At 31.9% G+C, this 25,081-nt stretch overlaps 1 protein-coding gene across 2 annotated transcripts in view; it reads right to left on the bottom strand.

Annotated features, from left to right (window-relative positions):
* Positions 1–25,081, bottom strand: part of LOC143072387 (ras GTPase-activating-like protein IQGAP1) — a 98,348-nt gene that overhangs the window by 45,011 nt on the left and 28,256 nt on the right. For both annotated transcript variants that reach the window (XM_076247291.1, XM_076247293.1), the window contains exons 12-25: positions 22,632–22,725; positions 20,913–21,073; positions 19,954–19,993; positions 16,238–16,401; positions 14,501–14,582; positions 11,674–11,837; positions 11,111–11,201; positions 8,899–9,063; positions 5,835–5,977; positions 4,889–5,059; positions 3,750–3,833; positions 3,071–3,142; positions 1,395–1,464; positions 395–481 (exon numbers count right to left, since the gene is read on the bottom strand). In XM_076247291.1, the coding sequence (XP_076103406.1) occupies positions 395–481; positions 1,395–1,464; positions 3,071–3,142; positions 3,750–3,833; positions 4,889–5,059; positions 5,835–5,977; positions 8,899–9,063; positions 11,111–11,201; positions 11,674–11,837; positions 14,501–14,582; positions 16,238–16,401; positions 19,954–19,993; positions 20,913–21,073; positions 22,632–22,725 (1,588 nt within the window). The remainder of the gene's footprint in view (positions 1–394; positions 482–1,394; positions 1,465–3,070; positions 3,143–3,749; positions 3,834–4,888; positions 5,060–5,834; positions 5,978–8,898; positions 9,064–11,110; positions 11,202–11,673; positions 11,838–14,500; positions 14,583–16,237; positions 16,402–19,953; positions 19,994–20,912; positions 21,074–22,631; positions 22,726–25,081) is intronic.

Genomic DNA, 25,081 nt, shown 5'->3' with positions numbered 1-25,081 from the left:
AAATGTGTTTATAGTAACAAAGAGTTCACTGGACAGAAAAGTAGAAGTAATAGACTTCTGGTTAAATGAAAGCTAATTGCTTAAGGTGATACCTCACACTATAAGGAGATAACTCTGTAAAGTCAGCTATATGTTTTAATTACATTGTGTTGTATAGGGAATATTAAGCTTCTTAATGATCAAAATTGGTGTTTGTCAAACTGCTATATAACCAGTGTATTTTTTTTGACAAAACGGTTGGTTCAAAATTTTTGAAATTTTTATATTTTTGTTAAAGGGTCAAAGTAAATACTTTGTCAAAATTTAATTAAAATTAAACGAGCCAAATTAATTTTAGTGAAAGTGTTAGGTATCACCTTAATAGCTGATGTTTTTGTGGGTGCTAACTTCATACCTATTTCCTCTGAGTAATCAACATCACTAGCATCCAATAAATGAACAAATCTCTGTACAACATTTAAAGGTGGGTTTTCTTCCATCACTGTAAACAGACAATTAATATTTAAATATATAATTAAACATCATATCCGTTATGTAAAATTGTTTTCATTGTTGTAATTCTTCATACAACATAATAAGTGTGCTTTCTTAAAAGCTGATTCTAATCTAGCATTTAATGTAATGCAAATTTGTCTACAGTTTATAATAAATTTCTACGCTGAACGCAGCTGGATACAACCGCAGAGGTCCAAAATAAAGAATCAAAGCTTTCTCAAAATCAATAAAGAGCACTAATCCAAAAATATTGGTCTCTTCTATATACTGTAAAATATCATGAATCAATCAAATGCTATAATGCTTCATGGTCCAAAATCTATTTCATTAGGTTAAAAGGTACTTAAGTAATTGTGTATTAACCAGGAAACTTTTGTACCTGTAACCCCCCCCCCCCCCAAAGCCAATTCTAACCATCCCTTTGAGGTATGGAAACTTGAGGTACAATTTCAGAGAGATCCATACACTGTTCCACCAGTGTTTGTCTGAAAACTAGAAAAATGCTTATTTGGGGCCCTTTTGGCCCCTAATTCCTGAACTGTTGGGACCATAACCCCCAAAATCAATCCCAACTTTTTTTTTTGTGGTATCAAACATTGAGTTTTAATTTCAAAGATTTAAATGTCTTCTGACCATGCTGACGACAACAACCTGATACCAAAATATGCCCACAAAACTTTTTGCGGTCGTATAAAAATCTGAAAGCACAAATTAATTCAAAATAATTAAAAATGATTGGCAAGCTTCTTGTTTCAAGCTGAAAATTCAATGGTCACTAGTGGAAAGATATATCACACATGATGCAGATGTATAATCTACATTTTTTTGCATGCTTTATATTTTCTTATTAAAGTTGTCTAATACTACAGGCTAAACGTCATTACATAACTATTACATACTTAATGCTCTGTAATCATGCCTAGCTTTGTTGGATCTGACGAATGCCTGGATTTTGACTACTGCAGCTTCCTATAAATATCATTAAATGACATAACGTAACAATGTTATATTGATTTGTTAGAAAAAAAACTACATTAAATAGTTGACCTATTACTTTAGAGTGTTTTAGAAACTGACCTTATCACAAAAACTTAACATTAATAAATAAACCATGAGAATGAGTTGCAGTTCAGATAACCCCATCAGTCTAATAAACACACCTTACATTTATTATAGTGAACAAATAAACATGATTTATTATTAACATAAACTATTATCACAGAGATGTTTCTCACTTTTTTGTTATTTCTATAATGCAAATTATAATTTAAATTAAAAATTAAAATTGCAACACTTTAATGTAAGTTTTGCAAGTACTTAAAGTCAATAAACCATAACTGAAGGGGCAGGGGCAAATAATCTTCATGGTAATGAAATATACTTATGCTAATACAACTGCATACAAAATATTGACCTACCACTAGTGGTTCCTCATAAACCAACCTAATATCAAACTAATACATGAAAACTAAGCAAAAGTTTCATTATCAACAGACCATGACTGAGGGGGCGGAGCCAAATAATCTCCTTGTCAGGGGCATGTACATATCATTCTATTCATGAATATAGATTACTTATTATTCATAATATCTCATCAATCATTTAGCTTTGACCAAGTAAACCATCGGACTCAGACTTCTCTTGAACTGAATTCTAATGTGCGTATTGGTATGCGTTTACTTTTCTACATTGGCTAGAGGTATAGGGAGAGGGTTGAGATCTCATAAACATGTTTAATCCCGCAAAAATTTTGCCCCTGTCCCAAGTTAGAAGCCTCTGGCCTTTGTTAGTCTTGTATGATTTTTAATTTTAGTTTCTTGTGTATAATTCGGAGTTTAGTATGACGTCCATTATCACTGAACTAGTATACATATTTGTTGAGGGGCCAGCTGAAGGATGCCTCCGGGTGCAGGAGTTTCTTGCTACATTGAAGATTCATTGGTGGCCTGGGCTGTTGTCTGCTCTATGGTCGGGTTGTTGTCGCTTTGACACATTCCCCATTTCCTTTCTCAATTTTATCATTAAAAGAAATGAAGTGAAGGAAACTTGTTTAATTGATATGTAAACCTTACAATGATTCTATATACCAAATATAAATGTTCTTTAACTCAATTCAATGAAGAACACTTTCTTAAAGATAAGGAGTATCCAGCTCTTGTATATTTTGATGATAATGGATGGCTGAATAACGTCCAGCAGCAAATTAGGTGTATATTCAGGATATGAACATATTGTGTAATATGAATATTAACCCTGCTTTGTACTGGACCATATTTTTTAACATGCTAAAAAGGTAACAGTCCAAAGGGGGAAATGTCATACTACAAGGACACATTTTTCTGACGTTGAGTCAACCAGTGCTTGCTCTATCTCCTTTATGCAGCAAACTTAGCAGAGAAGTAGCAAATACCAATTTTAAAGTCTTTGATTTGAACCAGCCATGGGTTCAAAGATTTGAGTTGTTTTAAACCTCCATAATTCTGTTTCAATTAGCCTTCATATAAGACTACAATTATTTTATAAGTTGCTCAATAAAATTATAAGTAAACTATAATGGTACAGTATCCATGCATACATTATCTTTAAAGTATTGTAATCTCTTCTTGAAATCCCTCATAGCTTTCCACATTCTGACAAATGACTGAATCTGTAATTAAATAAAACAAAACAAAAATTTGTATTATATCAGACAAAATAAATAATGAACTTGTATATGAATATTTTTTATGGATTGCATGACGATCATATATTCCTAATTTCAAAATTCATCTGTTTTGTGATAATAAGTATTGTATATTTTTACAACATTTGGTTGGGGCAAACTTTATCAGACGCCAATTTTAAAGACGTACCAGACAGAAGGACAAGACAGACAGACAAGACAGTCCCATAACTCCTGTAAAAATTATCATACCAAAAGATGATCAATTACACATGGATTGTATGAGAGCTTTCTGTCCAACATTCTCAATATTACAAAAGGCAAAAATATTCTTGTTTTTTCTATTTCTTAGTCCAAGTTTCCCATTCTTCACTGTTTAATCAGACATTGTGAAATTGAAATCAATATCTTGTTGTATTTATAATTGCTATTAATAGTTTCTCTCTGTCTATTATATTTTTAGATATAAGGAGCAAAATGTAGAAAATAAGTCAAAATTGTCATCAAATGGTAAGAACCACTTTAACAATTTAATTGTTTCAGTCTTTTAGCACCGTAGACTGTCAATATCCGACTTATCTAATAAAACTACCTTTATAGCTGTGTCTCCTTTATCCTGTAGGTACTGCAATCTTTCTTGATATTTTCTTTTCTGTTTAGCTCCTTTCCATGCAGCCTAAAATATAAATTATATAGAAAATACATCATTATTCCTGACTATCTTCAAACTCAATGTTATTTATGGTTGACACATAGAAATGTATTGCTTTTTTGTAATTTTTTTTTGTAAAATGCAAATGTTCAAATTAAACATACCGTAACACAAACTTTAACTTGTAAAATATGCAAAAGTGTTAAAATCAATGAAACTTCATGATAATCTCCTTGAAAATGAGACTTGTAAATTCTTATACCACTGCATTCCTAAAATAATTGGTGGTCTAACTTTAACTGATTCAATCACAAACTTTAACATGAAATCTATGCAAACTGTTCAAAGACAATAGACCATAACTGAGGAAGAGGAGGAGACAAATAATATCCATGGAAACAAATAATATCCATGGAAACAAGATGTGCCAATGCTAATAATCTACACACCAAATTTCTTAAACTAAGGGCTTTTCCAGAATAAATTGTATGGAGGGGGGGGGGGAGGCACTTTTATTAAAACTTGATGGATTGTGGTTATTTTAGAAAGATTCTTGAACATTTAAATGAAATATCCAATTTAAAATGTATGCATGGTGGGGTCAAATAAAAAATGCCTTCCTTCTCCCTTACATTTATTTTTGGGACAGCCCTAAGCAAAGCAGTATAGTAGAAAGACCATGACTGAAAGATCAAAACTAAATTATATCCATGGGAAGGAGACAAGTCAATGCTTATACAACTGCATTCCAAATACCATGGCCTTCCACTGGTGGTTACTCTTTAATTGACCTAACCACAAACTAACTAATTGTTGATGCTGTTTCAACTAAACCATCTTGCCTCAGTATCTCTTTTTCAGATTGGTCTAAACTACAAAAAAACTGTAAACAAAAATTCATGGGAGTATCATAAATTAATGCTTTTCACGTTGTTGTACTTGATAAAAAACAATTTCTATTTCTCACAAATATGGACACCAAGAAAACAGGATAATGGATGACAAAAACAGTTCTGTCACAGACGATTCTCTTTACTCCACAACTGTGTTATTCAAGTTTTTAACAAATATGACTCTACCTGTATTTTCACAACAGCAGGAATTTGTGTTTGCATGAAATGAAGTCTTTGTTTGTACTGCTTCCTTGCTAAGTAACCCCTTGTATGAGATTGTATCTTTACGACAAATGATTCGTTGGCTTTCAAAAACTGTCCTCTGTCATGAGCTGAAGTAATATCTGTTATCACTTTCTATATAATTCACAAAAAAGTATAAGATTTCTTTATGTTACATTTTTAGAAAATAAAAATATAATTAAATACTATTAATGGTATTGTTCAATAATTTCTGTAGTAACACAGGTAACTAACATTGTTGAAGCTATTAGTTTTAAGTGTAAAGTTGTTTGGCTTGACAATCTTCACCATATAATTCTACTGCACATCTCCTAATTCGTTTTTTCTTATTTTTCAGAATCAATTTTAGTACTTCTATTTGCTAATCATGGTCTTCGCAAGACAGCAAGTCTCGTTTATAATATTATATATGTTATTGCATGTAAGATACAAACTAAACTTGGGCAAACTTTTTCCTTTATACCTACTCCAATATTACCTAGACATTGATATCGTACCAGCCAAGGGCCACAATGTGAACCTTTTTGGCAAGTGAACACTGCCAAAGAGCTAAAAAACTTCACATTGTGTCAAGCAGCTGATATTTTATGATATCTATACAAAGAAAACCTGATTATCTGTTTTTCGTTCTACTACTGGTCTTTTCACCCTCCCTAAAACTATGCTTGAGTAAAGTAAGCTTGATTATGTCTCCTCACACATTGTGACGTCGTTTATAATGTCTGCTCTTGTCTCAAAGCGGTAATATGAGAATTACAGCGTGACTCAGCAGGGTGATATAGGTGTCCTGAAGGACAATAAAAGAAATTTCTTATATACATTAACCTATTTACTGAACGTATCTTTTACTTTAGAAATAAATACATAACATAATAAGTGAAAATGATACCTGTATTTCTTCTTTTGTTAATAAAGAATGATCTTTGACAACATCATCAGGTCTAGCCCAGGCAAAGGTATCCTGGTGTTTATTGTAATAAAACTTTGATCCATCCTTTAGTCTGTTCATCATCCATCCACTGCCTCCACTTCCTACAGTGATAGGTCAAATACATAACAAGATGGCAGATCAACAATGTATAAACAAAGGAAATAGAACTATAAATGTTCTAGTCTGTTCATAATCCACCCACTGCCTTCACTTCCTACAGTGATAGATCAACAATGTATAAACAAAGGAAATAGAACTATAAATGTTCTAGTCTGTTCTTATCAATGCCATGTTTAAATATTATTAATTTTATCATTCAAAACAAAGATCATCAGATTATACAACAGAGGTAAACTTTATCCGAAAGATATCAATTCAAAATGCACTTCCAAACTGTGATAATCCTGTGATATCAGTATTTACCTTGATTTCATTAAAATACCAACTTTGATTTCAAAACAGCAGAAAAAAGTTTGGAAAACTGATTTGCCAGACTAAAGAATGGAAAGACAGACAGACAGAGTGCAAACCTGAAGACCCCTTCAACTTCATTGGTAACGAACTAAAATGGGTTGTGATATTACATGTTTTGTATGCAATATTTTAGCCTTAATAAGAGCAATGCTTTTCACATTTTTCTTTTTTGAACTAGAGGCTCTAAAGAGCCTGTGTCGCTCACCTTGGTTTATGTGAATATTAAACAATAGACACAGATGGATTCATGACAAAATTGTGTTTTGGTGATGGTGATGTGTTTGTAGATCTTACTTTACTAAACATTCTTGCTGCTTACAATTATCTCTATCTATAACAGTACTTTCTGTGGAAAATGTTATTGAAAATCTTCAAATTTTAAGAAAATTGTTAAAAATTGACTATGAAGGGCAATAACTCCTTAGGGGGTCAATTGACTATTTTGGTCATACTGACTTATTTTAAGTTCTTACTTTGCTGTACATTATTGCTGTTTACAGTTTATCTCTATCTATAATAATATTCAAGATAATAACAAAAAAACAGCAAAATTTCCTCAAAATTACCAATTCAGGGGCAGCAACCTAACAACAGATTATCCGATTCATCTGAAAATTCGAGGGCAGATAGATCGTGACCTGATCAACAATTTTACTTCCTGTCAGATTTGCTCTTAATGCTTTGGTTTTTGAGTTATAAGCCAAAAACTGCATTTTACCACCATGTTCTATTTTTAGCCATGGCGGCCATCTTGGTTTGTTGGCCGAGTTACCAGACACATTTTTTTAACTAGATACCCCTATGATGATTATGGCTAAGTTTGGTTAAATTTGGCCCAGTAGTTTCAGAGAAGATTTTTCTAAAAGATTACTAAGATTTACGAAAAATGGTTAAAAATTGCCTATAAAGGGCAATAACTCCTAAAGGGGTCAACTGACCATTTTGGTCATGTTGACTTATTTGTAGATCTTACTATGATGAACATTATTGCTGTTTACAGTTTATCTCTATCTATAATAATATTCAAGATAATAACCAATAACAGCAAAAATTTTTTAAAATTACCATTTCAGGGGCAGCAACCCAACAACGGAATGTCCGATTCATCTGAAAATTTCAGGGCAGATAGATCTTTAACTGATAAACAATTTTATCCCATGTCAGATTTGCTCTAAATGCTTTGGTTTATGAGTTATAAGCCAAAAACTGCATTTTACCCCTTTGTTCAATTTTTAGCCATGGCGGCCATCTTGTGTTGGGCGGGCCACTGGACACATTTTTTAAACTAGATACCCAAATGATGAATATGGCCAAGTTTGGTTAAATTTGGCCCAGTAGTTTCAGAGGAGAAGATTTTTCTAAAAGATTACTGATTTAATAAAAATGGTTAAAAATTGACTATAAAGGGCAATAACTCCTAAAGTGGTCAACTGACCATTTTGGTCATGTTGACTTATTTGTAGATCTTACTTTGCTGAACATTATTGCTGTTTACAGTTTATCTCTATCTATAATAATATTCAAGAACAGCAAAATTTTCTTAAAATTACCATTTCAGGGGCAGCAACCCAACAACAGAATGTCCGATTCATCTGAAAATTTCAGGGCAGATAGATATTGACCTGATGAACAATTTGGTCCCTGTCAGATTTGCTCTAAATGGTTTGGTTTTTGAGTTATAAGCCAAAAACTGCATTTTACCCCTATGTTCTATTTTTAGCCATGGCGGCCATCTTGGTTGGTTGGGCCAGGCACTGGACATATTTTTCAAACTAGATACCACAATGATGATTGTGACCAAGTTTGGTTAAATTTGGCCCTGTAGTTTCAGAGGAGAAGATTTTTGTAAAAGTTAACGACGATGGACGACGCCGGACAATGACGGACGCCAAGTGATGAGAAAAGCTCACTTGGCCCTTCGGTCCAGGTGAGCTAAAAAAGGTTAAAAATTGACTATAAAGGGCAATAACTTCTAAAGGGGTCAATTGACCATTTCGGTCATGTTGACTTATTTGTAAATCTTACTTTGCTGAACATTATTGCTGTTTACAGTTTATCTCTATCTATAATAATATTCAAGATAAAAACCCAAAACAGCAAAATTCCTTAAAATTATCGATTCAGGGGCAGCAACCCAACAACGGGTTGTCCGATTCATCTGAAAATTTCAGGGCAGATAGATCTTGACCTGATAAACAATTTGACCCCATCTCAGATTTGCTCTAAATGCTTTGGTTTTTGCGTTATAAGCCAAAAACTGCATTTGATCCCTATGTTCTATTTTAAGTAACGGTGGCCATGTTATTTGACGGATCAAAAATGGAAGCACAAACTTTGTGCACGATAATCTAAGGAACAATCATGCTAAGTTTCATCCAAATCCATTCAGTAGTTTCAGAGGAGAAGATGTTTGAAAAATTGTTAACGACGACAGACGACGAAGGACGCCAAGTGATGAGAAAAGCTCACATTTCCTTTTAGGAAAGGTGAGCTAAAAATGAAGAGGATTTAGAAAGTTCTTGTGGTGAACCATAAATAGAAATTATACCTGACTTTAGCTTATTTTCCCGGCACTTTTGTAGTCCATCCTTGTATTGGTCCATACATTCAGGTATTATACTGTGTAGTCCAAGATCTTGATTCTGCAAACTATCTCCAAGATTTTCTTCTAAGCCATCTATAGCACTGTTTATGTCAAACAGACCTTTAGACACTGTGTAAATATAAAGAAAATAATACATCAGAGATCTTATAACACTGGTTGTTCCCCTGGTAAAATTGCTGTTCTTCAAACACTTTGAGTACCTGTGTTAATTATGAATATAGTGTATGTCAGCTGATTGCAACATCACGATTTGTTTGGGCTGTTCCCATCATTTTCCCAAATTGTATGCTTTTTGTGAATGAGTTCTCTAAGGATCTATTGGTGTAAAGGACACCATTGAACAATGACATAAGGATATAGGCATTCTACAGGAAAATGCACGCATGTAAAACTGTGTTAAATTCAGATATAAACAAAGAACATAAAAATATGTTGAAAACAAATTTTCTCAAATAAAATAAGGGTGATCATTTAACTTCATCCGAACTTGCCTAAGTATGATATTGTAAATTGTTTAAGCATATCACTAATTTAGTTTAAAACTTCATGATTTGCACTATTTCAGGCGGACCTAGAAATCCAAATTGGAATCTTCAATTTCATTAATAAAAAGCCCAGTTGGTAAAAAAAGATAAAGCCTATACTTTTCATTAATGCAATAATAGCTAATAAGAAATTTTGTTGTGAAATGTTTATACAGCACTTATTATTATTCTATTTCATGGACATATTGGTAAAAAAAAACACAAAAAGCATTTCTAATAAATCTGTTTATAGTTTCCACATCCTTTCCTTTGTAGGTCTGTAGGAATATATAATTTATCCTGAAAATCCAACCAATGGACAATATAACAAGAATGAGTACATAGTACACAGATGCCCCACTCACACTATTATTTACCATGTTCAGTGGACCGTGAAATTGGGGTCAAAATTTTAATTTGGCATTTAAGTTAGAAAAATCATATCACAGGGAACATGTGTACTTAGTTTCAAGTTGATAGGACTTCAACTTCATCAAAAACTACCTTGACCAAAAACTTTAACCTGAATCCGGACGAACAGACAAACGAACGCACAGACGAATGAACAGACAGACAGATGTACAGACCAGAAACATAATGCCCCTCTACTATCGTAGGTGGGGCATAAAAAATAAGGAGATGTTTACCCTAAGGTTACTGAGAAACAGATTTGTAAAAGTAAACACAAGTATAAGCGTGATGAGAACTTTTCCGTGTCTAGCCTTCAATAGCTACTGTCAGTGAAAAAGAGTAATGTAGATAACCAAAACACTAAGTCCATTTATCTGTAAATCACCAAAAAACAAGAATTTGTCCCCAGAACACGGATGCCCCATCCGCACTATCATTTTCTATGTTCAGTGGACCTTGAAAATGAAATCTCTAATTTGGCATTAAAATTAGAAAGATAATATCATAGAGAACATGTGTACTAAGTTTAAAGTTGATTGAACTTCAACTTCATCAAAAACAACCTTGATCAAAAACTTTAACCTGAAGCGGGACAGATGGACGAAAAAACAGATGCACAGACCAGAAAACATAATGCCCAAAAATGGGGCATAAAAAAATGGGGCATAAAAATTTATGGGGAATGTGTATATAAGATTATAAAGAGACTTCACTCAACAAAGGTAAAAGTGACACTTCAATTTTTCCATTTGTAAAGAAGTATAACTCTAGAATGGTATAAGTGATGCTACCTGAATTCAAACTTGATCTGTGTTTTGTGGTAATAAGCATTGTATATAAGTTTCATAACATTTGCTTGAGGCTAACTAAACTTAAAGAACAGAAACGAAAAAAATTAGCATTTTTTTTCATCTGAAAAGGGCATAACTCTAGAATGGTAAAAGAGACGCTACCCAAATTCAAACTTGATCTGTGTTTTGTGGTAATAAGCATTGCATATAAGTTTCATAACTTTTGTTTAAATAAAAATAAAGTAAGAGAAAGGAAATGAAAAATTCGGCAGTTTTTCCATTTGTACCGTAATACGGACGTATGTATGTCCTTTATACATACCTACGTACAGACAGACAAAGGTAAAACTAAATGTCCCCGCAAGAAAATTTCTTCCCCTGCCTTTTCTTTTGTAATGAAAATATACCATACAATTATTGCCTCCTTACTTTTGAGACCAATTTCAGCATCTTTATTGGCAGATTCTATAGAGGTCTGAATTTCTTCAATCCATAGTTCTGCATCCTCATCTCCCGTTTCCTGTAAAAAAAAAAGTGAAATAATAAACCTTTGTTACAAATATATATAGGAATAAAGAGTAAGCCTTCCTCAGAACAATTTGACCTTACCAGACATTTCTTTTTCTAACCAATTTTAATCTTTTAAGACTTTTTAACTACCGCAAGAGGCAATCAAGAGTAGGGACTGTCATGAAAATGATAACTTCAGACTTTTGATATGGATTCCATGAACTCTTACATTCATAGTTCTGTTAATTGACAGTACATCACCTAAAGTGAGCAACATTATAATACTACATTAATGTGATCAGAAACTTAGTTGTGACTGAATCTAAATGTATTTACAACACTTCCATTACTAAAGCACTAAGGGTCTAGAAAAATGAATTAACTCAAGTCTATACAAATGCAATGATCTCTGAATCAAATATCTGTTCTTATAATATATCTTCTCATTTTTAAAAGGTTCAATTAACAAGGCATAAACTAACTTTCTCTTTTTCTTGTTTCTGTCGAACCAATAACACATGATAGCGATATGACTGCTTCTCATCAATTGAGTTAAGTTTTGCAGAGGGCTGCTCCAAAGCTTGAAATGTTACAGTTGGGTCTCCTTTTCCCAAGGCTTTGTTGATTTCTCCTATCGCCAAAACTCCTACAAACAAATTTATCTTCAGTACCAATGCATTCTTAAATATAAGTACTTTTCCATCAAAACTTTTTATGTTTGTGCCATTTGCTTGAATGTAAAAAATATAAATGGGTAACACATATGATGCCACTGCTTACATATATAGAAAATAATAGTGCATTGACTTGACATATCAATGATATAAGGATGAGGCTTAGAAACGGGGAAATGCGAGGCTCTGCCGAGCTTTTTCCTCGTTTCTGGCCGAATCCTTATATTGTTGATATGTCAAGTCAATGCACTATTATTGTCTTTATACTGCAATCTAAAAAAACATTTTCAATTGTTGTTTAATGTGTTAATGTCACCATTGATTTAGATATTGGGAAACTTCCCCCTTTTATAAAAAGACCTCATATCATGCAGGCAGAGAAATATACAACACGATGAAATGTACATTTATTTACCTGTTGAAATTCGAAATCGATGGTGAACGAATTTGTTTAAGAATGAACCAAATTATCAACAATAAGCATTAAAATAATGATTTATAGTATGCAGACCAAACATATTAACAAGTGAAATATGTTTTTTTTTAATAAAAATTGCAAAAGAAAAGTTTGAGTCGTTGTATACATTGAAAACATGAACAGGTTGAATAGGTCGTAAGAATAATTAATTATAATCTTGGCAATTTGTATTTAAATATTCATGAGGAAAAGTGATAGCATGTCAGTGACTGTATATGACATAGAAATATACGGTCAACGCAATTTGACTGCTCAAATAGAACGAGTGCAGTATAAATAAAGTTAATCAAAGTGCATGTAAGCACTGAAGGGTAAAAATTGCTTTAATTCATCAGTGGAAGGCAAAATTGAACATTGTATTGTATAAGGCATTAATTGAAGTTGATTAACTATCATCATGGACAAAGGAAGATAACTCCAATTTGAATAATTACTTAATTGATAATTTTAGAAAAAAAATGAAAAATTTGTCAACGACATAACTCTACAACAGTAAAAGTAATGGCACCAAAACTCAAACTTGATCTGTGTATTATAGTAATAAGCATTGTGTATAAGTTTCATAACATTTGGTTGAGGCAAACTTAAGTTAGAGAAAGGAAACGAAAAATTTAGCACCTTTTCCATTTTTATAGGGGCACAACTCTAGAATCAAACAAGTGACGCCACCAAATTTCATACTTGATATTTGCTTTTGTTGTTTTAAGCATTGTGTTAAGTCTCATATCATTTGGTTGAGACAAACTAAAGATAGAGAATGGAAACCAATTTTGAGACACACAGACGTAAAAGGGTAAAAGTTAATGCCCACCACCCCTGTTATGGTGGGGCATCTTTTTTTCTTTTTATACAATGTCAGTTTCCCTATTGTTAACATTTCAAAGGTCAATCCTCCAAAAATCAAACTTATCAACACCACTCATTAAAAGATTGGAAAAGTAGCTTGAATAACTTAAAATCTGATTTAGGTATGTTTATTATGGACAAATAAACCTACCATATTACTAATGCAGACAGCTGCAATTACTGTTGCCCTTTTAATAACAAGAATTTGTCCATAGTACAGGGAAGCCCTGATCGCTTTATCATTTTCTATGTTCAGTGGATCATGAAATTGGAGTTAAAACTCTAATTTGGCATTAAGATTAGAAATACCATATTATAGGCCTAGAACATGTGTACTAAGTTTCAAGTGGATTGGACTTCTGACACAAGAGTGAACATGCTGAAATGTCTCGCCTTCTTTACTCACCATTGATAGTTCCAAATATAAAGCTTTACTACAACTTTCACATAAACTTATATTTAACATGATCCAAGAAAATGAGGTCATGGTCATATAAACCAAACAAGAAATACATGTACACCTTACAATCATTCAATACACTAAATATAGTTGACCTATTGCTTAAAATTTCTAAGAAACTGACTCAACCAAGAAAACTAAACATTGACTGATGTACCATGAAAATGAGGTCAAGGTCAGATAAACCATGCCAGACAGATAAATACAGCTCACAATCCTTCCTTACACCAAATAAAGTTGATTAATTGCTTATAGCAAAAGAAAAATAGACCAAAACACAAAATCTTAACACTGAGCAACGAACAGTGAAAATGAGGTCAAATAAAAGCTGTGAGACTGACATGTAGATCATAAAATATTTCCATACACTAAATATAGTAGACCTATTGCATTTAGTATAAGAAAAAAAGACAAAAACTTAACTTTGACCACTGAACCATGAAAATGAGGTCAAGGTCAGGAGACACCTGCCAGTTTGACATGTACACCTTACAATCCTTTCATATACCAAATATACTAGCCCTATTGTTTATAGTATCTGAAATATAAACTTAACCACTATCCCAAGAGTCACAAGCTCTACAAAAATTACCTTGACCAAACACTTTATCCTGAAGCAAGACAGACGGAAGAACGGAGGCATAGACCAAAAATCATAATGCCCATAAATGGAACATAAAAATAAATATAAAACTTTTTTAGTAGATGATATGAACTTAGATGTGAGTTGATGACTGTGGGTCCTTTAATATTTGTATATTAAAATGAAAACTATAGGAGAGCTCTTACAATAACTTGTTTTTGGAACAGACATCAACTTTATATCCAATTCATGGTGGGAGTTCACTTACGCTCATGTTCCTCTGTTACTTGTTGATTGATTTCTTCAATACAGGTACAGATTTCATAATGGGTCAGTAACTCACATGATGCCTGTAATGAAAAAAAAATCATTATATTTATATCTAATTGTCAAAGGTTTAGAAATTGTTCTCTACCGTTGGTATACAGTAAACAAACCAGCATTGTATTTCTATAATTATAACTTTTTGAGGAGAAAAGTTTTATTCAACTTTTTATTCAATAAACAGACACAGCAACAAAACTATTAATGAGAAACTTAGACCAGAAAACATAATGCCCCTCTACTATCGTAGGTGGGCATAAAAAAGTTAATCTTCTAAATTTGGACAAATTATAGAATTTTCTTGAGAAAACAGTATATGTACAAAACTTTATTAATAAAAACTAGTCATTTAGTTTAAAAAAACATATACATATTTTTTTTTTAATTTGAGGTAATGTGGTCAATTGACCATTTTGGTCATGTTAACTCATTTGTAGATCTTATTTTTGCCGAACATTATTGCTGTTTACAGTTTAATCTATCTATAATAATATTCAAGATAATAACCCAAAATTGCAAAATTTCCTTAAAATTACTAATTCAGGGGCAGCAACCCAACAACAGCTTGTCTGATTCATCTGAAAATTTTAAAACAGATAGGGATTTACCTGATAATCAATTTCACACCATGTCAGATTTGCTGTAAATGCTTTAGTTTCAGAGACATATGCCAAAATCTTGGTGATGTTAACTCATTTGTAGATCTTATTTTTGCAGAACATTATTCCTGTTTACAGTTTATCTATCTTTAATAATATTCAAGATAATAATCCAAACTTGGGCATGGTGTCCATCTTGGTTGGCAGGACAGGTCATTCGACACATTTTTTAGACTACATACCCTAATGATAATTGTGGCTATGCTCTGTTAAATTTGGTCTAGTAGTTTCAGAGGAGAAGATTTTTGTAAAAGTTAACGACAAACAAAGGACGCCAAGTGATGAAAAAAGCTCATTGGGCCAGTTGAGCTAAAAATGGTAGAACTAACGCTATCAAAATTCAAACTTGATCTGTATGTTGTAGTGATAGAAATTGTGTAAAAGATTTATAAAATTTAGTTCAACAAAAACAGTGATAGAATGGGGAAAACAAATTCGGCCAATATTCCATTGTAAAGGGGCATAACTCTAGAATGGTAAAGGTGACTCCACCAAAATCAAAACTTGATCTGTGTTTTGTGATAATGATCGTTGCAATAAGTTTCATAACATTTGGTTGAGGCAAATTTAAAATAAAGAAAGGAAAAGTAGAATTCAGCATTTGGTTGAGGTAAACTGAAGTTAGCGTAGCGAATGGAAACCAATTTTAGGATGTAGATGTTCAGAGGCATCCAGAGGCATGTATGGATGTACAAACAAACAAATTCTCAAAAAGGTGATGCCAGATAAGTGTATTAGAATCCACATTGGTCAGAAAAATTTTGCTCATCATTCAACAGCAACCTAATGTCACCATATATTTCAAAGAATATCATTTTATGATGCAGTTCAAGAAAATCTTAACTTGATTGCCTTTTTGTACCAATTTAATAATAATATCCTCAATTTGGGTATATTTTTCTTCATAAATAATACAATCTTTCAACCAACTTAGCAACCATGATATAAAATAGAATACAACATTAAGTTGAGTCTGACATTTATTATTATGTGCTAGTAACATAATAGTATTTAGAACTAACCTCAGATTTAGTTGCCTTCTGCAACAATAATTGTTTTTGGTATTTTTCCATATTGTTTTCATCCAGATCAGGAACACATGCATCCTCATTACACAAAGCTTTAAATGTCCTTTCAGGGTCACCGACATCTAAAGCTTGGTTAATGGCTGCTACTGCTGACAACACTGAAAATGAAACAAACTTAAGACAAATGTTGGATTTGATTGTTGCCTGTATAACATCTAGATGATAGAAGATCATTACATTACATTCAATTATAAAACACTTTTTTAATACCAAATGGTAAAGAATTGAACTATGAACTAATGAGCACAAATGATACCCTCAAAGGATGAGCATTGGATGTGAACACACATCAAACATTAAAGCATCTTCCAATGAAGCTTAACTACAAATCTTAGAAAGTCTTGATTTGTATTTTCTGAGAAGGATTACTTATTTCCAGAACAATCACTCATCAACTTCTTGTTTACCCAATACTTATATAATTTTACACTTAATTGCTTTGAATGAAAGTAATTTATGCAAAAAACTGATGTGTTTTAAGAAAAGTAGGACCATGACATGACATCACAAAACAAATAATGCATTATTTAGATTATTTAGAGATCTTTACTCTTTACTTCGTGATTAATAATGTGATGTATCAAAAAGAAGTTGTCATATATCAATAATTCAATTTTGGATGTAACACATCTTCTGATTGGCTGACAATGTTTTGTTTATCAGCTCATTGACATAACTTTGTCATCAACGTTTTTTCATGGTTTACTACGGTTTAAAAGCAAATTAAGAATTAAATTATGTGATGCACACTGAATAACCCATGAAATTGGTAAAATCTCTAATTTGGACTTAAATTAGAAAGATTATATCATAGGGAACATGTGTACTAAATCTCAGGTTGATTGGACTTCAACTTCATCAAAAACTACATTGACCAAAAACTTTACCCTGAAGCGGGACAGACGGACAAACAAATGGACAGACAGATGCATGCACAGGCCAGAAAACATAATGCCCATAAATAAGGCATAATAAATGGGACATAAAAAGATTGTGCCATGGCACACAGCAGACGTACCTGTTTGCATATAACATTATAAAGGAACATAACTCAAGATCAGTAAAAAATTCAAACTTGTTCTATGTTTTATGGTTATAAGAATTATGTATAAGTTTCATAATAGAGTCAAAAAGTTAGAGAATGGAAACTAATTTTGAGATGTACATGTATAGACAGACCAGGGCAACACTTAATGATCCCTTCTCCACGACAGGGTCATAAAAACCATTAAAATCTTATGGCAATACAAGCCATTAACCTACTCCTTTCAGAAAGCCTTGAATTTTATTTCTTTCTAATAATAGACATAAATTTCATACATTGTTATTATGTGTAAGAATAAATATGTATTTGGTAAACAGGAAGTAGATGAGGGAAGAATCTAAACATGTATCACTCAGTATAGCATGCTTTAATAGAACTTGATATCAAATTTAAGGAAGCTCTAATTTGCAGTTCATAGTAAAAATTGCAACCAAAATTTTCTGTGAAAGACAGATTGAGAGCAGATGATTTTTTTACCTCTAGTGCAACATCACTATTATGCCCAAATACCAATTTGTTATTATTTTTGGTACTTTTTTTTTCCTTTTTCTTTTTTGTAGTCATCACTTTATATATGTTAAAAGACATATATATATATACTATTGTCTTGTTCCTTTTTTTTTTTTTTTTTTTTTTTTTAATATTCTAAGTTTAGATTTTTAATTATATACTTATTATCTTAATATTAATTATTTCAAGCATAATATACTGGTTAATGTAAATAAAATGACATTGAAACTATTGTCCTTTTATCAAGAGGTTAAGATTTTAAATGTTCCAGTCTCTGATTGTATTTGATATATATCGTTATATAGATATAAATATAATTATGTTATTTCATTATGGTGTATTAATTTTTACTACCAGTAAGAATTTCTCACAAGTACAGTACTATACTGATTAGTTTATTACTTTATACAGGTATGACATTTAAACTGAGTTTTACTTTGCCTATTGCTTAGTTTATTACTTTATACAGGTATGACATTTAAACTGAGTTTTACTTTGCCTATTGCTTAGTTTATTACTTTATACAGGTATGACATTTAAACTGAGTTTTACTTTGCCTATTGCTTAGTTTATTACTTTATACAGGTATGACATTTAAACTGAGTTTTACTTTGCCTATTGCTTAGTTTATTACTTTATACAGGTATGACATTTAAACTGAGTTTTACTTTGCCTATTGCTTAGTTTATTACTTTATACAGGTATGACATTTAAACTGAGTTTTACTTTGCCTATTGATTAGTTTATTACTTTATACAGGTATGACATTTAAACTGAGTTTTACTTTGCCTATTGATTAGTTTATTACTTTATACAGGTATGTTACTTTATACAGGTATGACATTTAAACTGAGTTTTACTTTGCCTATTGCTTAGTTTATTACTTTATACAGGTATGACATTTAAACTGAGTTTTACTTTGCCTATTGCTTAGTTTATTACTTTATACAGGTATGACATTTAAACTGAGTTTTACTTTGCCTATTGCTTAGTTTATTACTTTATACAGGTATGACATTTAAACTGAGTTTTACTTTGCCTATTGCTTAGTTTATTACTTTATACAGGTATGACATTTAAACTGAGTTTTACTTTGCGTATTGCTGTGTGTTTGTTTATTCTACAATGGCTAGCTATAGAGGTATAGGGGAGGGTTGAGATCTCACAAAACATTGAACACCTCCACTTGTTTGTGCCAATCCTAAGTCAGAAGACTCTGGCCTTCATTAGTCTTGTATTTCTTTTTTTCTTTTTTTTTTTAATTTAAGTTCATTTGTATATTTTCAGAGTTAAGTGTGACATCCATTTTCACTGAACAAGCACACATATTTTATTATGGTCCAGCTGAACCTGTCCTCTTAATGCAGGATTTTCCTCGCTATGTTGAAGACCCATTGATGGCCTTGGAATTTAGAATGCATAAAAAGGTATCTGAAGTCCCAAAATGGCTCACATGTTACGCATCTCTATGAAGCAGCCAACCAAATACGGTCATTCTAGTTTCTGAGAAAAATGTGACGAAAAATATTTGTTGGACGATAGACAGACAAACTTGTGACAGAGAGACAATGTGATTGCATAAAGCCTCAAGTTCTTGAGAGAGGTAAAACAATGGAGACCTATTTAAGAAACCTGTATATGAATAAGCCCAGTATGGCAAGTATAATTTTAATAGAATGAAATTTCCTTTAAGTGCTTTTACTTATATTCATTTTCCTTATTTCAAAGTTTTTTACAACAATCTATTATCAGTTGTTTCATTTACCAGAACCGTCTGAATATCATTAGTTGTAATCTATATGTGCTCACCACTATCAGCATACTGTTAAAAATACATCAAGAACAGATGTAGAAAACATTAATTTATCAGTTTACAGGAATAGAAACATGGATTTAGAATTCAATATTATCAAAACGTTAAGTAAGTATAATTTATCCACAATTCTATAATATTTTATGTTTTCTAAGACCTTTACCTTGCTGCAAGGCAGCATTTCAAGGACCAGGTGACCTATAATTGTAAGTATAATGTAATGGCACTACAAGTTTCATTCTTTGGTGTTATAAATAAATCAGGAGAGTCCAATATTCCTACCTTTTACAGCTGCATAAATTTCATCATAATCTAAATCATCCTATAAGATAAAATATAAAGAGTTAAACCTAGATGAGCATAACGCAGAAAAAAACATATCACAAAGTGCAAAACAGTTTTAGACTGTATATCTTAAGATCAAAATGGGAAATATTTACTCAGGAACATAAAATATTAGTAATTCTATTTCTTAAACAAATAACATTTTTGTCATATAATTTTTTTTCATTTGACTGAATGAAAATTCTGAAGTTTCTAACATTACAGGATATGACAAAGTTTAATTAAGAAAAAAATTGTTTAAGAAATATGAATTTGACTACTAAACCATTCTAATATTATTATTAAAATCATGTGGCGACACCAACTTTTGCAAGATTGCTGCTCTGTATCCAAGGCTGCATAAATGTGGAATTAAATTCTGTGTCAAACTGTGCCATTGTGTGCAGTAGTCAAATATGGCAGGTGTGAGATAGCTTTCAATGCAATTTTTGCAATTTTCAGCTTAAGAAATGTAGCCTTTAGATCACATACAACATTGTACAATGTAATTGTTCCTGTAATCTAAATTTTCAAGGGGCAAAACTCCTTAAAAAAATAGTTGTTTGAAACTGATTTTGGAATTTGTCCAAGAAAAAGCTAATATTATCCTTTGATACAAATTCCATAACAACTTGGAAGGCATAGTTCTGTTCACAAGACAGGACAGACAGATGAAGTATGCATCAAAATGATATGTACCAATACTTATACAAACAACTGCATACTTAATTTCATTAATATTGTTTTATAATCAATTGTTACCCTTTAATTGACATTTTCACAACTTTTAATAAAAATAAAATCAAGTACAACAGAAATATGTAGAAAGGATGTATAAAGCTGGGTATACTACTCAAATGTAAGTAGTAGTTAATTGTTTACACTATAAAATCATTCAACTGATCATTCTATTTTACCTGTTTTTCATCTTTCATATTTTTGAATTCTTCCATATATAAGGAACCAGCTGTATCAAACACTGGAGGAAGTTGAGACGATGGACTCTGTAGAACTTTCACCAAATGATCCACTTCATCATTGGCTATTGCTAAATTTATATTTGTTACTGCTAAAGCTCCTACAAAATATAGCAGTCTTATTTTCAGTTTCTTTCATAATAAGTTGTTCTGAAGCAACAATAAGTTGCACGCATTGTTGTGCTTGATATACCTAATACACCTTTTCATAATAAATTATGAAGTCATTCCGTTAAGTAATTCCTAAAAATAAGTGTGATGAAAATACTTTTCATTCAAAGTATATAGAATCGGAATCATAAGGTTGTTGACACCGGGACTCTTACAGAATCATGATCATTATATCTCACTTAATCAACATATGCTCAACAATCAAGCGAGTTATCATTTGAACATAATCTAAAAGTAATCATGATTAAAACCTGTTTTTTGCATTGTACTCCATATAATACAGTCAATCTCATTGTGTCGAAAACTCAGATTCATGAGTAAAAGTGATTTCTCGATCCCAGTAAAAATTCCTGTTTGTTCAACGTATAATTACCTTTGATGAATTGAACTCGGTTGATTGGAATACTTGGTCAAGTCTAGTAAATTTTACAGTCTTGTCAAGGTAAAAATTAATGTAAATTGACCCCAATGACTTGAAGTTAGAAAGAAGGAATTTTTAAAAGATGCAGACCTAATGGTAAAATTCAAATTGGATGTATTTCTTATGTACCCTTATCATAAAGTGTCATGATTTGTATCTGTACTTGTGTTTAATTATTATGAAGGACCAAAAATGGAGATAATCTAGTTTACACAAATCTTATACCTAATTCATATAAAAAAGAAGATGTGGTATGATTGCCAATGAGACAACTGTCCACAAGAGACCAAAATGACACAGACATTAACAACTTTAGGTCAACGTATGGCCTTCAACAATGAGTAAAGCCCATATCACATAGTCAGCTATAAAAGGCCCCGATATGACAATGTAAAATAATTCAAATTAGAAAACTAACGGCCTTATTTGTATAAAAAAAATGAACGAAAAACAAATATGTAACACATAAACAAACGACAACCACTGAATTACAGGCTACGGACTTGGGACAGGCCATTACATAAATAATGTGGCGGGGTTATACAAGTTAGCGGGATCCAAACCCTCCCCCTAACCTGTGACAGTGGTATAACAGTAAAACATAAGCATTCCAAATTTATGACAACACACTCAACCTCAGATGAGTCAAGCCTAGGATGTGTCAAATACTTTTGTCCATCCCTTCGACTTCGACACAATGAGGTTTGACTGTACTTCAGAATATGTTTACATTGCAAAATGCAATCAATAACAGCTGACTTTGACTACTGCTTATGATTACCCCATGCATGAACTTGAACACTGGCTAACTGCTATTCAAATATGAAGTAATTGTGTCCAGTAACTTCAGATTAAAAATTGACAGACATTTAAGTTTAAAGAACAAACAGAATGACACATATACAAGGTGACTGCAATATAGCCCCACTCCTAGAATAGGGTATAATAATATAATTTGGTTCAGATTAATGGACCACAAATAATACACAAATGTTTTTGCCAAACTAACTAGAAGAACAAGAAAATGCCAACTTAATATTTCAATGTACCAAGTCCAAAAAACTCACTTTGATATTCTACATCAGCATCTAAATTGCCTTGATTGACTGCCTCCTGGATTTCTTCTTTTCCCAAAACGGAATCTTTATCAGTGTTATTATTCTGTTAATCATAATTTCAAATCATTGTAAAAATAAGGTAAAGGTGTAAATTAAATCATTGTAAAAATAAGGAAAATGTGTAACTTAAAATCAATGCAAAGATAAAATGTTTTGCTGAGTGCAGCCTGATACAACCGCAGAGGTTGAACCCTGAACAGTTGTGGCAAATTTGGACACAATATTCAAGCTTGATTCTGTCTGAATTTGGATTGTGATCAAATTTTTGACATAGCATAGGTTTCTGACACAAATTAAATGTCAAGATCTTACAAATCTATTGCACAATACTGTGCAATTAAAGATTCTTCTTGAAAAATTTGAATAATTTGAAATTTGAAAAATTTTGAAAAAAAATTTGATCCCCTTAAAAATATTTGACACCCCCTTGGAGCAATTACACACACACTCAAACCCAGCCTTTCCTTTGTAGTATGGAACCTTGTAGTACGATTTCACAGAGATCCATATTCTTAAACACGAGTTATTGTCTGGAAACTAAAAAAATGCTTGTGTTTGGCCCCTAATTCCCACATGAATTGGCAATTACCCCCAAACTTAATCCCAGCCTTCCTTTTGTGATATGGAACCTTGTGGTACAATGTAAGAGCCATCCATACATTTACACACAAGTTATTGTCCAGAAACTATAAAAATGCTAGTTGTTGACCCCTTTTTGGCCCTTAAAGGGGCTTTAGCTGTCAAATTCATGTTCACCAATTTGACTCAAATCCTCATATTTATTTATAACAATGTTAAAAAAATTTCCAAACTATCAAAAGTATAAAATAAACAATTTACAGGCCATGTTCTCAATAGGATTGAGCTTGGTTTCATGTGAATTTTAGCAATGGCGCAATCTAATTAAATTTCGAGTTGACCTTCTATGACCATATAAGCGATGTAAACATAAACATAGATATAAATAGATTAAGCAACTCGTGCAGTTAGATTTTTATAGGTCTACTAAATTTTGTATTATAGATTAAAAAGTTATGTTTATCGTCATTTTTTCCTAAATAAGAAAGATTTTTTGTGGATCAAATCAGTCAATCAAATTATTTACCTTTGTTTCACTTTCAATGTTGACATTCTTTTCCTTTAAATAACAGTACACGGGCAATGCATGCGTTATTCTATCTCTTTCTACGGGGTTAAAATGGAGTTCACATGAATACAAGTGTAATGAGGTCAAATTATTCACTTGCAAGTGAATAATTCATTATCAATTTTTATTAGCTTAATTTGACAAAATTGAACCATTTTAGCTGCTAAAAGTGAATTATTATTTCACTATTTCACTTTCATAAATGATTGAAATAAAAAAATCATACTTTAAATTTTCTATATATATCATAGCTAGTGCCCCTTTAATACCGAAACTGCTGGCACAATAACCCCCAAAATGAATTCAAACCTTCTACTTGTGGTATTAAACATGGTGGTACAATTTCAGAGCAATTGAAATACTTATACACAAGTTAATATCTGGAGAAATAGAAAAATGCTTGTGTTGGGCCCCTTTTGGGCCCATAATTCCAAAACGGTTGGGACCATCATCCCCAAAATCAATCTTAACCTTCCTTTTGTGGTATTAAAAAGTAAAATCACAAAAATACTGAACTTAGAGGAAGATCAATTGGGAAAGTCCATAATCACATGGCAAAATCAAATAACAAAACGCATCATTAAACCTTCTTATTAAATTTCATAGATATCCAATCACTTAAAACTAAAGTAAATGTTCAGACATCAAATGTGTCTTTGAACGATGACGATGCAGACAACATCATACCATTATACGATTCAAAAAAACTTTTTGCTGTCGTATAATAAATTAAAATCATAGTAAAAATATGGTAAATTGCGTAAATTAAATGAGTCTTGGAAACAACATTATTCACTAAGGGTAAATTTAATACATGTATGACGTCCTTATTATGCTTTGTAAACAATGCCTTGTTCTAACGAGTACAAAATATCATACCTGCCAACTTTTCAAAATGCCCATGGGGGTTTTACGTGGTACATGGCTCTTACAGTCCTATAAAACCATCAAGGGGGCCTTCAAATGTATTTCAATGTTGCTTTTTGGCTTCTTCATACTTTTTTAAAGTGGATGGCCCTAGTCAAATGAACTGTTTTGTTTAAAATTATTGACAAAATTGCTCTTTCAAAATTTCCATTTTGGAGCTGCCATGGGGGAAATCCCCTGCAAATAGTGACAGTTGGCAGGTATGAAATATGTTTGACATTTGACAAATGTGAACAAATTTACTGTTTATATACTCAATATTTTCATTGTTTTCCTAATAAAATTTATACATTTTAGCAACTTACACAAACTTTAATTATATATT

This window comes from Mytilus galloprovincialis, chromosome 4 (assembly GCF_965363235.1).
Source record: "Mytilus galloprovincialis chromosome 4, xbMytGall1.hap1.1, whole genome shotgun sequence".
Lineage (NCBI taxonomy): Eukaryota > Metazoa > Mollusca > Bivalvia > Mytilida > Mytilidae > Mytilus > Mytilus galloprovincialis.
Note: the sequence above shows the minus strand (reverse complement) of the source record. Positions and strands in the feature narration are given on the sequence as shown.